The sequence below is a fragment of the Artemia sp. Qi Xiang Cuo genome, chromosome 18 (assembly GCF_049724085.1).
Source record: "Artemia sp. Qi Xiang Cuo chromosome 18, ASM4972408v1, whole genome shotgun sequence".
NCBI classification, from domain to species: domain Eukaryota; kingdom Metazoa; phylum Arthropoda; class Branchiopoda; order Anostraca; family Artemiidae; genus Artemia; species Artemia sp. Qi Xiang Cuo.
In genome coordinates this window covers 53,314,252-53,328,480 of record NC_142811.1, presented here as the reverse complement: position 1 = coordinate 53,328,480, position 14,229 = coordinate 53,314,252, and the positions used below count along the sequence as shown (strand labels likewise).

Genomic DNA, 14,229 nt, shown 5'->3' with positions numbered 1-14,229 from the left:
ATTATATGGGCGCTTCTAAAAAGTCAAGTTTGGTTGATGCCAATAAAATAAAATAAAATAGGATGAATATATAGTAGTTTAGAAACAAATTTGGACTATATATTTGCACATTAGGGGTGGGGGGTGGGGCGTAAAGCATACTATATATTAAATGTATAGGCTAACCTAACCTAGGTACCTCCCCCCCCCCCCAAAACCCCAAAAAACAACAGTTTAAATATCGTAAACGCAATGAAAACTACTCTGCATTCCATTTCTCAATAGCGGTCTCTTTGAAAATAACCGGTCTCTGGCGGGTTTCGTCTGTCATAGCATGTCTGGTTTCCTTGCATACTTCATAAAAGTGACCATCTAATGCACTGGTACCCAAATTACTTATAAGCAAAGTATAATCATCTACTGAACAAGTACAGTCAAAACTCTCCAAAAGTGACCCCGCGTACCTCAGCGCCTCTAGAGGGAAAATGTTGTACTACTTAATCACTCCGAGCCAATAAATTAAATTTAATACAGCTTTTACGGAACAAGTATAATCACCTACGGAACTTGTGATTTAGTCACCAAGTTCGCATAGGTATGAAATCGTCTCCGGAGACGCGGACAAAGGGTCATTTTTTTGTGTGGAGAGGATAGGTTTTGTCAGTACTTGTTCAGTATGTGTTTATACTTTGCTTATAAGGAAGGATGTGGTGACCTACATAATTTAGAAACCAATGCCATAAAACTTTGATCCACACGTATAAAGAGCCACTCAGAGCATCTACTAACTGCCTATGGTAGAAGAACATCGTTATTGGCCAAGTTCTTTCTAATCTGAGATCTTGTCCTCAACATTTCTATAGCTATTTTTTTTCAAAACGCAGTCCTGGATACATCACTTATCAAGCACGTAATCCTCAAACAGTTTAGTTTGGTGAAAAACAAAAGTCGAACAAGTTTTATTGATTAGATTGTGTCTGAAAAGACGCTCAGCTGCAGCAAACGAACTGTTGAAAATCGGTGAGAAACAAAAATATGACATCTATCTTGCCCAACATTTTTTTCAACGGTGCAACATCTTCTTTGCGTTTTTTTTTCTCTTTGACACGAACTAAATAAGCTGTTCTTTTTAGAACCTGTCAACTTCGCCCAAGTTCAAGATGGTCTTGCTGCAAACTCAATAACACTAATTGACGTCAGAAACCGTGATGAACTTGTCAATGATGGGAAGATCCCAGGATCAGAAAATGTACCATGTAAGTATAAAACATTTGAGACTTAAAGCTAGACTTCACTAATTTTCCAAGGCGAGGGATGCCATTCATGGGTAGAATAAATGGGCCATGGGTCTCCATTAGTTCTCAATAAATAACCTAAACCTCCCATATTTTAAAAAAGATGGCGTGACCTTAGGCAACAACAAGCACGGTAACAAGAAATAGCGCAGTTTTAATCACGAGTCCCATCCCGCGATGAGAAATTCATCGATATTCTTCAAAAGATCAATTTCTGCGAACGGATTTAATAGCCTCTAAATTTCCCCAGAGCTGTTTCTCTGCTCTGGGTAAAATATTAGATACAACTAACTTGACGGTATCTAACCTAAGTCTTGAAAGTTCCAAAAGTGTCTTTTTACCGACATCTCCCAGACATTTGTTAAACTATTACTACTACTAGCAATTCACCACGGCACCAAGCCGCCTGATGCCAACACAGCTACACACGCTCCTCCTTCATCTTTTAATCTATTCAACGCCTCCCTCTTTACAACCTCCCAGGAAGTTCCCATTTCCCTTAAATTTTTCTTTACGACGTCCTCCCACCCCAATCACGGACGACCTGCTTTCTGTTTTGTTCTAGACGGTTGGCCAAAAAAGACAATCTTCATCAATCAGTCATCCTGCATCCGCAGAACATGCCCTAGCCATCTCAATCTTTCTCTCATTATAGCCCTAGCAAATGGGAATGAACCACATTTGTCGTACATCCTACTGTTTGAGATACAGTCAGTCTGTCGGCTACCCAAAACAATCCGTAGGCAATTTCTCTGGAAAACATCTAGCAAATCTTCGTTTGTTTTTTGAAGCGCCATGCTTCAGAACCATTTTTGACGACTGTCATCACTGTAGCTACCAATATTCTAATCTTTATTCGCAGACTTATCTTCCTATTCTTCCAAACTTTATTCAACTGTGAAAAAAGACCCTGGGCTTTGGCTACTCTACTTTTAATATCTTCGCTGCTCCCACCGTCTTTACTAATAATACTACCAAGGTAAGTGAAGCTGTTCACTTGATCAATCTTTTCGCTACCCAGCATCACCTGTTCATCTTCACTTATTCCTAGCCTTAGCGACATAGTCTTCTTAACATGAATTTTTAAACCTATTCTTGCACCCTGAACTCGCAAAACCTCTAAAGGTTCATTCATTTTGCTCACACTTTCATCTAGGATGCTTAAATCATCAGCATAATATAAGTCCAGAAAAGCAAAAGCTCTTCTATCAACAGAATCGAACGCTTGCTCACAATCTATAAAACTGAGGACTGAAGTTGTTTGATAACTCAGGCACTTCTCAATTATAAACCTAAGAGTGAAAATTTGGTCGGCACATCCTCTATTCTCCCTAAAACCGCACTGTTCTTCTCTTAAAACTTTGTCTACAGTATTTCTGAGTAAAAAAAGTATCACATTAGTAAGTAATTTGCTACCTACAAAGACAAGGTTAATACCTCTATAATTACCACACTCACTCTTATCACCTTTCTTATACAGTGGTTGAATTTGAGTTTTCCTAAAATCTCTAAGTCCTTCCATTTTTTCAAAAATCATATTCATAATCTTACTGTCGCTAATTCTTCCTCAAAACAAACCTTCCTTCACATCAAAGGTATCATAAACTTTTTCATTTTCCTCTAGATCTTTTCCTGCAACTCCATCCCAGTTCAGTACATTCTCAAAATGGACATTTGTTATACTTTTGTAAATAAGCTTCTTTTCTTCTTCTCCTTCTATAGACTCATTCTTCTAATCATGGGAAAAGACTCCGAAGGCATAAAGAGTTAGATACTAGTAATTTTTGTTTAAAATGTGTTCTGGTTCACAGAACTGCCTTTTTGCCACAGTTTATATAATTATCCAGTATGATCATTCCCTATCTCACCCATTATAAAAACCCGGACCGGGGTGCGAGTGCTCCAGAGAACGTAGAAACATAGGTGGCATCAAATCTTTTCACAGGTAGACAAGTCAGACGCGAAACAATCGGAAACAAGTGGAAACCCGCTATTACGAATAATGCACTTATTAACCATTTCTCATTGATAGACGCAAACACACTGATCCATAACTGCACGAAGAAGTGGGAGGAGCTTTTTGTTCGCACCGAGAACGAAGACCAGAAATGATCTGCGATAAGCTTACTGGATAATTATATAAACTGTGCTTTTTGCGCAGAAAAGGATTTCATCTAGAAATTTATTTGCCACATTTCATCTCTTTTTGCCGTAATGCAATGGCAGTTTGCTGGCTGAGTCAAAATGTTTCAATTTATTTGTTTCAAATCGTATCCATTTTAAAATTTGTTGAGGAAGATTATTCAAATGTTTTCCTTAGGAATTGCTTAGTTTTAGGTACCCTTTTGACTCTCAATTCTTCAACTTATAACGCCTGAAACATACAACTCAAATACCTCAAAATAAAACTAAAAATAAATCAAACGAATAACTCAATTTTCAAACTCAACGCCTCAAACATAAAACTCAAAATAAGTCAAAACAAAACTAAAAATAACTGAGACGAATAACTCAATTCTCCAGCTCAAAACGCCACAAACATAAAAACGCCTCGTTTCTCAAATGTCAAACCAAAAGCTGGACGAAAAATGTGGTTCTATGCCACTTTCTAGGGCTATAATGAAAGAAAAGTTGATATGGCTAGGACACGTTTTACGAAAGAAGTATAACATATTGCCGAAATTCGTGCTTTTCGGGCATCTATCTTGGGCAAAACGAAAAGAATGTCGTACCCGAATAGGGTGAGAAGAGGTCATAAAAAACGATTTAAAGGAAACTGGAACTTCGCGGGGAGGGGAAAAGAATGAAACTTTGAATAGATTGTGGTGTAGGACGTGCGTGCGCAGCTGTTTTGGTCTCAGGCGGCTTGGTTCTGTACTGAGTTGATAGTTATAGCAGTAATGGTACTTTAAAGTTGAAAAATTATTTACTGTCGTTTCACATTTGTAGTTTGAATAGCATAGCTGCAAGTTGAAACTAACATATACTCATTGGTTAACTGTAATAATGTTAAGTATTATTATTGGGATTATTTTCAGTAATAGTAGAAATTAAAAAAAGTCTGAATTTGCAACTCACAACACTTGGTTCAACACCGTCAAGTATAACAACAGAACTAGCCACATAAATTCGGTGTTTAGGCTCTCAGTGCCTAAAGTCCAAAGTGTTAGAAGGGTTTTGCAACTCACAACACTTGGTTCAACACCGTCAAGTATAACAACAGAACTAGCCACATAAATTCGGTGTTTAGGCTCTCAGTGCCTAAAGTCCAAAGTGTTAGAAGGGTTTTGCAACTCACAACACTTGGTTCATCACCGTCAAGTATAACAACAGAACTAGACACATAAATTCGGTGTTTAGTCTCTCAGTGCCTAAAGTCCAAAGTGTTAGAAGGGTTTTGCAACTCACAACACTTGGTTCATCACCGTCAAGTATAACAACAGAACTAGCCACATAAATTCGGTGTTTAGGCTCTCAGTGCCTAAAGTCCAAAGTGTTAGAAGGGTTTTGCAACTCACAACACTTGGTTAAATACCGTCAAGTATAACAACAGAACTAGCCAGATAAATTCGGTGTTTAGGCTCTCAGTGCCTAAAGTCCAAAGTGTTAGAAGGATTTTGCAACTCACAACACTTGGTTCAACACCGTCAAGTATAACAACAGAACTAGCCACATAAATTCGGTGTTTAGGCTCTCAGTGCCTAAAGTCCAAAGTGTTAGAAGGGTTTTGCAACTCACAACACTTGGTTCATCACCGTCAAGTATAACAACAGAACTAGCCACATAAATTCGGTGTTTAGGCTCTCAGTGCCTAAAGTCCATAGTGTTAGAAGGGTTTTGCAACTCACAACACTTGGTTCAACACCGTCAAGTATAACAACAGAACTAGCCACATAAATTCGGTGTTTAGGCTCTCAGTGCCTAAAGTCCAAAGTGTTAGAAGGGTTTTGCAAATCACAACACTTGGTTCAACACCGTCAAGTATAACAACAGAACTAGCCACATAAATTCGGTGTTTAGGCTCTCAGTTCCTAAAGTCCAAAGTGTTAGAAGGGTTTTGCAACTCACAACACTTGGTTCAACACCGTCAAGTATAACAACAGAACTAGCCACATAAATTCGGTGTTTAGGCTCTCAGTGCCTAAAGTCCAAAGTGTTAGAAGGGTTTTGCAACTCACAACACTTGGTTCATCACCGTCAAGTATAACAACAGAACTAGCCACATAAATTCGGTGTTTAGGCTCTCAGTGCCTAAAGTCCAAAGTGTTAGAAGGGCAGTAGTTCTAATCCTACCGCTGGGCCAAAATGTTTCATCCAAAAGTCAGTGACAATAAAAAAAAGTGTCTGGTTTTTTGCTTTGTTTTTTTTTTTTTTTAAGAAAAGCTTTTTTTTCGACAACGTGTCACAGTAGAACCAGTCACATAAATCTGATTCGCATGCAAGTTCTCAGCGCCTGAAGTCCTGACTGACCATATATCAAACATTTTAGTGTAAAAAAAAAGAAAAAAAAAAGAGTTTGGTCTCACTTTCTCGAGCCGTAAAGAAAGAAAGGTTAAAAAGGCTAGATCACACTTTACAAATAAAGAATGACAGATTGCCAAAGTTTGTGCTTTTTGGTCATTCATCTGGGGTCGAACAATAAGCAGTTCGTCCCCGAGTAGGTCGTAAGAAGGTATTTCAAGGAAATTGGAACTTCACGGGAGTGACTAAAGCTATGAATAGATTGGGGCAGAGGAGGAGCTCGTGTAGCTAAATTGGCCTAAGACAGCTTGGTGCTGCAGTCGGTGGTCAGTAATAGCAGAAACTGGGGTCCAAACCGTTAGAACGGGAACAGCATTAATTTTACCAAATTTTTTAGTGAAAAACTTGGTAATAATTCAAAATTTTTAAAGCCAAAATTTTTAATCTACAAGGCAGTTGTCAAAAAAGCTTTTTTAAAAGAAAAAAAAACTAAGGTTCGAATCCTAGTATACCCAATTATTTGGTTTGGTACGAGGGTCAGTAATGTGACTCTGTAAGCTCAGCCAGAGTTGACCAAGCTCTAAATGGGTACCTGGAGAAATCTGGGGAAGGTAAACAGGAAGGGTGTGCGAAAGCACAGGATGGTTGGCCCCCAACCATCCTTCAACCATCATTGCACTTTCTGACTGAAGGGCCAAGAAACAGAGATCAGCACCGCCGGTAGGGACTGTAAAGTCCAATGCCGTATTCTTGACCTTTTTTTTTTTATCACGATACAACAAGCCACATAACTCTCATTTCTACATTCTCAGTGCCAGAAGTTCAGACTGCATTTGCCTTAGATGAATCCCAGTTCAAGACTAAATACGGATTTCCTAAGCCTAAAGATGGTGATAACGTAATCATAACCTGCAGAAGTGGAAGGAGAGCCGTAACAGCATTGGACCAACTTAAAGGACTAGGCTACAATAAAAACTATAAGTAAGTAGCCAACTCTGAAATTCAAAAAGTGATATGTTGTACGACAAAAATTTCCGATAAAAATTTCCAAATATATACGAAAAAATAATTCGGAAAAAAAGAGCAAAAAGTTTTTGTTTTCTAATTGCTAATAACAAATAGTAATTCCCAAATAATGTTTTTTCAGACTTCGGAATAAGATAGAGACAACTTAGATATAAAAAGAAAATCCTGCAATGTTTAGATTTTCCTTTGATTCCTATCTTCCTTTATTTCCTTTTATTCTGCAATAGTTAAATGTAAAAAAATCTAAAATACCAGGGGCAGTGAGAATTTTTTTTATTGTTTCCATTGGTAAAGTGAAAACTTATACAACCATGTATATCCTAAAAAAATAGAAAAAACACACGGTAATTCAATTTTTAGTGAAAAGATATCCATATACAGTTTTTGGTGGTAGTGAGTGTCAAACTAAAAAAAAATAGGCTGAAAAATCAGCAAAAACAATTCAAAAACACATGGCACCAAAATAACATAAAAATTGAGCTTTCTTTTGAAGATAAATTGTCTTTAGGAGTCAACATACAGTTGAAATTGGACTACTATGGATAGAAAACACTATCAAATTTAACTAATTAGTTTCGCTCATGTATTTTCACAGTCAACGTGGCAACACTGACGAAAGTGTAGTGGTACTGCCCCAAAAACTTCGAAGCAACTAGAAGAGATTTTTTTAGAAAATTATGATTTTCAGGTAGCTAGGTCTGCGGGGTAATTTTTTTATTCTGATGTCCTTGGTATCTTAAACCCGTTCTGTAGATTGATTGATCTCTCAGCCTATATTTGTTCTGCAGATAGCATAAAATGTAAATTTCAGTGGAGACGTGGTTTACAAAAGTTTTAAACGAATCTGTACATATTAAAACAAAAAGTACTAAGCCACAAGAAAGTGACAAAACTAGAGCACTGATACCATGATCTATGCCAATGCAGCTGACAACGGTGGGGCCACCGACTGCAGGATTTATGACTATATGAAGGATATGACTATATGAGTATATGAGCCGGCATCTAATATGACTATATGAGCCAACAACGGTGGGGCCACCGACTGCAGGATTTATGACTGTATGAGGGATATGACTATATGAGTATATGAGCCGACATCTCATATGACTATATGAGCCAACAACGGTGGGGCCACCGACTGCAGGATTTATGACTGTATGAGGGATATGACTATATGAGTACATGACTATATGAGCCGGCATCTTATATGACTATATGAGCCAACAACGGTGGGGCCACCGACTGCAGTATTTATGACTATGAGGGATATGACTATATGAGTATATGAGCCGACATCTCATATGACTATATGAGCCAACAACGGTGGGGCCACCGACTGCAGGATTTATGACTGTATGAGGGATATGACTATATGAGTACATGACTATATGAGCCGGCATCTCATATGACTATATGAGCCAACAACGGTGGGGACACCGACTGTAGAATTTATGACTATGAGGGATATGACTATATGAGTATATGAGTATATGAGCCGACATCTCATATGACTATATGAGCCAACAACGGTGGGGCCACCGACTGCAGGATTTATCACTGTATGAGGGATATGACTATATGAGTACATGATTATATGAGCCGGCATCTCATATGACTATATGAGCCAACAACGGTGGGGACACCGACTGTAGAATTTATGACTATGAGGGATATGACTATATGACTATATGACTATATGAGCCGACATCTCATATGACTATATGAGCCAACACCGGTGGGGCCACCGACTGCAGGATTTATGACTGTATGAGGGATATGACTATATGAGTACATGATTATATGAGCCGGCATCTTATATGACTATATGAGCCAACAACGGTGGGGACACCGACTGTAGGATTTATGACTATGAGGGATATGACTATATGAGCCGACATCTCATATGACTATATGAGCCAACAACTGTGGGGCCACCGACTGCAGGATTTATGACTATATGAGGGATAACGGGGGTATACAGTTTATAATATAAAATCTTGGCATCAGGTCGGCTGTGATTATTAAAAGGGCGGCATATGCCGTTTTGGTCGAAAATGAGTTATGTATGTGTCGTTGGGAAACTTGGCACGAGGAATCGAATAGTGTGGTCAGAATTGTTCTATCTCGTACCGTTACGAACATAAAAAAAGAGATATACGCCACTTCTAACTTACCCCACAGCCTACGGCTGTGATAATTAATAGGCGATATATGCCATTTTGGTCAAAAATGAGTTATGTATGAGTCATCACTACGAAGATAAAAAAGAGACATACGCCATAGACAAACATTTTCCATTTTTTGGCTCTCCTGAAAAGTTACAAAAATGGCGTATATCACCCTTTTGATTATCACAGCCGAGGTAATGGGCTGCAACAAACTCAATCTCTACCGTTCTTCGATCATTTCTAATTAGGGTTTACATTTTAAGATCAGTTTTCATCTTTTTTTCATGCTTTTTTTTTGCCATTTAACCCTCCGTAACACCATCTAGAATCAAGGTCGTATTATTTTTTCATTTTTGTACCACTTGTAACTAGGGCATAGCTTTAAGGTTTAGAGCCTTTTTTTTGTTAAATTTTACCATCTGTAATTACGATATAACTGTTAGTATCAAAGTCTTCTTTCTTTCCGCCTTTTCTTCTTTTCCACTGTTTATTTTTCCGTTTATAATTTCGATATGTCTTTTAGAATCATATTCGTCTCTTTTTTTAAAACTTATTTATTGTTTCCCACAAGTTATATCAGACCGCTTTAAATTCAAAAACTTTTTTTTCTAGGATTTATTCCGGAAGTTTCCTCGATTGGGTACAAAACAACGGACCAGTAGAAAGAGTTTAAAGCTTTAAACACTAACTGCCATTCATCCAGTGAACAGAGAAATTAACTATTAACAACATAATTTTCTACTTTTATTTGCTTTTTAATTATATGTTTTAGTTTATATGAAAAAAGTACAGTTTTTTTTGTTCTTCTCCAAAGTTGTTATGAGTTAGATTGCGAAGAGCACTCGCAGTGGAGGTCAAAATTCGATGTTTGAGTTTCCCGAAGATTGAAAAAGCGCATTTCACAAGTCCAAATTTTTTAATCTCAAAATGTCTTTCAGTTTACTTTAAAGAAAGGGAGGGAATTCACCGACTGGGCTCTATTCATTTGAACGAATATATTTCACATAAGCGTTCAATATGAGTGTGTGAGGTCAGCAGCTTCAATGTTATTGTGGAAAAGTTTAGAGTGTACTGCTCATTTTTGGTCTAATGGAGCTCTTTGAAAAACTTGTTTTATGGAAAAAGTCTTTAAATTAATCTTCGAAAAAATAAATTTTCATGGATTCAATTGTCAATTGTCACGAACATCAAAATATATTTCTATTGGAGAGGAAGGTGGCTGGATTACGATATTTTTAACGAAAGAGTCACGATCGTTATGTTGAACATGTACCTTAAACTTTACGGAGAGAAAGAGAAGGTTTTGCCCTATCATGTACGTTATTTTGATCTGACTCCTTTTTTAGGAACTATGGGTTTTTATATTTCTTAACATTGGACGTGATCGTCTCTTACTAGGTTGCTAGCTACCGCTGCAACCCGGATAAAAACATTGGACGTGATCGTCTCTTACTAGGTTGCTAGCTACACTGCAACCCGGATATATCATTATAGGCTTATTTAGTATAGGAAAGAGTTCGTTCTTCATTATAACTGCAACCCGGACTAGGTTGCTAGCTACCGCTGCAACCCGTATTACAAACAGGAAAAAGCCTACGGCTTTTTCTTCTTTGAAATAGTAAGAGACGAACCTCAAACAATCAAGTAGCAATGGTTTTTTATTGTAATCATCTTCTTTTAATGTAGTAATTTCGTAAGAAAAATGATTCTATTTTAAAAATAACTTGTTTTATAATTACAAAACCCCATTAATTTTCTTTAAAATGAGCCATTAAACAACTCTCTACGATGTTCCAATGCCAAGCTATCTGTGGAATTACTAACCTATACTATAATTAAGTGGCGTATAAAATTTAGTATAGACAAGAGGTCGTTCTTTATTATATTTAAGTTCTTTATTGTACCTTACTATATTACAAACAGGAAAAAGCCTATGGCTTCTTCTTAATTGGAATAGTAAGAGACGACCTGGCTAAAACCCGCGATTATGATATCATTGATCAATATTTAATATTAATTATAACCTTATTTTAGTTACTAGCGGCTGGAAGTTCGTTCTTTACTGTAAACCAAGATCTTTCATTTGCTTAAAATCTTCTATGAAGTCTTTTGGAACCGCTGAATTGAGAGGCTGGACAGAAAAATGTTCAACCAATGTAGATTTTGCGCTTTCTGTCAGTTTCTGAAGGATTGCAGCATCCGGTATTTCAGGTAAATTATCAACACCAACCGCTATTTCAGGAAGACGTGCTTCAAGTATTTTATTTAAATCTAATAGGGTGAATGCACGTATTGTTTTATAGACTGTTGTTCTCTCTTAACCACAACAGTGCTTCATGGACTTTTCTCAGATCTATTAGTGCAGTCCAAACATTCTTGTTGTAAGTAGGCTGACCATTGACAATGACTACAAAACTATCAATTTTAAGAAGTTTTTCAGGCTGAATATCTGCATTTGCTTGCACATCAACAGGTAAATATACTATTCTCCCCTTAAGAGCGTCAACAAGTTCTGTTCTAGGTCTCTTCAATGCAGTTACTTGCCCTAATCTGACGATCGTAAGACAAGGCATTACAAATCGAATCATTGCCATTTCAAAATTATTTAAACACTTTATACATTCCAGTGTACAGTCTATATGAAGGTTATTTAATACTGATCGGACATTCTCCTAACTTTTCAACATTTCCCAGCACAGTAATCACAGACAGAGAATGAATCTATGACATCCTTTTTCCAACCTGCAAAATCAATCAGCTGTTCTCTGTCGTCTTTGGGTATGTCCTGTTGGAGGTGTTCTAAAATAGTGGCCATCATTACATCAAAACCTTTCTTATTTGAAAGGGATCTTAGACTCTTCAATTGGTTTTTTGTCTTTATCTGCTCGAAACTGTCACAATGCATTGTGGGGTATACATCCCTGATGTTAGCTACCTTATCAAGGCTCTCACCAAATAATTTCATTATTGTATTTTCATCCAAAGAAACTCTAAGATTGCTGTCACCGTAGATGAAGTCTTGACTATTATTACGAAAGAGTCTACTTGACACTTCTTCTATACAATGACTTAGTTCCTTGTACGAGCCCTTGACTCTTAGTAGATTAATATGTTGTATAATCTTTGATTTTGATACTGCCTTATATACACTATTAATAAAACAGGTTAAGACAGGAAAATGTGGAGCTAGTGCCCTTAGAGAACGCAAATAGCTCTGACATCCCTCATTTGGGCTACAGTATAACGAATGCCCATGCTTTCTTGTGTCCCTGTAATTGATTTCACAATAATCCAAGCCGCCAAGGTAGAAATTAACCACTTTGGCAGTTGAAAATTTTAATACTATATTATTTTCAAGGATATCAAAAAGAATTTGACATAATTCAATATCCGTCGGATAGAGCTTGCAGATATCAGGGTGACATTGCCAAGTAACCTGCTGCCCAATTTTTGGTTTTGAATGTTTACTCAGATTGTTATAGGTGACTCCAGCCATCATAATTTCCTTGTCAGATCTAGTTTCAGAGCATTTTTCAATAGTTGTCTCGTACTTTTCAGGACAGTTTGTTCTACTACAGAGACAATTCTTTGCCAAATATTCAGTACAACTAAAAGAACTGTTTAAAACACAGTTAGAAATACTTTTTTCTTGAGTTGGTGTTCCAGGAATTTGTTCTAAATCATTAGTCTTACAAACACATATACTAATAACCCTAACAGGATCGTTTTTGCCATAATTGAAAAACATTGCTTTTCCTTCGCTGTTGATAGGTATGCTTGTATATATATTTTTATTGCTGCTACATAAACTGCAATTGCTCCTTCCAAAATTAATATACGAATTTTCTAAGAAGTACGCCTCCGTATGTTCACTGTGTTGTCGAACATTTTCCATTGCATCTATAAACTGTTCTGCAGTTGCCAATCCATACCTTGGAAGCTTTTCATTAAACTGACAACATTTCTTTTGGATATTACTATGAAGCTTTGCCAAAGCATTTCTAGCCGACTTTTCAACAGCATCCGCTCTTTCAAAGAGAATTTTAATCTGTAATTTTGAATACTTTTCGTGATCCTGGTAAAACATGCGTAAAATGTTTCTCAATTTACGAAGATCAGCCTGCATTTTTGCCATCTTCTTGTATTTCTGAATGTAATTTTTCCCTTTGTCCTTATGCGTTCTTCGGTACAACCTCGCAGAGAATTTAATTTTTTCATTATAGCTTTTGTCACCCCAGTATCTACCCATTATTCTGGTAGCAACTTTTTTCATATATATTTTTCGGTAATCTTCATCATTCTGATAATGCTCCTTGATCTTTTGTCTAGCCTGCTCAATTCTTGCTTCTCTGTAATCTTCATCATTGTGATAACGCTCCTTGCTCTTTTGTCTAGCCTGCTCAATTGTTGCTTCTCTGTAATCTTCATCATTACCATACCGTTCCTTGATCTTTTGTTTGGCTGTCTCAATTTTTGCATGTCTATAATCTTCATCATTGTGATAACACATCTTGCTGTTTTGTTTCGCTCTCTCAATTATTACTTCTCGATACGCCTGGTCGGTTGAATACCTTTGCTTTTTTCTTTTCGAGATACTATCTCTGTTGTTTGTGTAGTACTCTTTTTTTAACTTGCGTATAGCTTGCTTTGATCTAGCCATTATCTAATTATGAATGAGAACATTTACAGTTCTGACGCTTCTTATATAGTAATTATGACGTCACGGCGTAATGATTTTATTTCATGACGTCATGGCGCAATGGTATTATTTCATGACGTCTTCAGAAACAACAATATAATTTCGTGTATTTCTATTCACGTCATAGCTCTAATTTATCTAGTAGGGTTTTAGACAAGGTAGTTCTAATGATATACTTTTGTTTTGATCTGACTGTATTTTTAGGAGTTTCGGGTTTTTATATTTCTTAGCATTGGACTGATCGTCTCTTCCTAGGTTGCTAGCTACTGCTGCAACCCAAATTATGAGAGGCAGCCTGGCCGAGTGGTCTAAGGCACTGGTGTTAGCCACCAGTCTCTTCGGAGGCGTGGGTTCAAATCTTGCCGCTGGTATACGATTATGTTTGAAAGACTGCAGTGTGAAAAGACATCAAAAATGCAGTTTTTGGTGGAAAAATTTATTCTCTTTTAGAAATAATTTATTTTAGTTACTATAGATTTTTAACCCAATTAATTTCCTTCAAAATGAGCCATTGAACAACTCTCTACGATGTTCCAGTGCCAAGCTATCACTGGATACAAAAGAAAAAAAGAAAAAAAAAATATCTCGTTTTGGCAGA

At 37.0% G+C, this 14,229-nt stretch overlaps 2 protein-coding genes across 3 annotated transcripts in view; one reads left to right on the top strand and one right to left on the bottom strand.

Annotated features, from left to right (window-relative positions):
- The window catches only part of LOC148941643 (rhodanese domain-containing protein CG4456-like), a 41,403-nt gene extending 31,666 nt beyond the window's left edge, over positions 1 to 9,737 (top strand). The window contains exons 3-5 of the mRNA XM_089104298.1: positions 1,113 to 1,235; positions 6,548 to 6,716; positions 9,545 to 9,737. Of these exons, the coding sequence (XP_088960424.1) occupies positions 1,113 to 1,235; positions 6,548 to 6,716; positions 9,545 to 9,605 (353 nt within the window). The 3' untranslated portion in view covers positions 9,606 to 9,737. The remainder of the gene's footprint in view (positions 1 to 1,112; positions 1,236 to 6,547; positions 6,717 to 9,544) is intronic.
- The window catches only part of Elp1 (elongator complex protein 1), a 316,851-nt gene that overhangs the window by 175,002 nt on the left and 127,620 nt on the right, over positions 1 to 14,229 (bottom strand). The gene's annotated exons all lie outside the window — the stretch shown is intronic.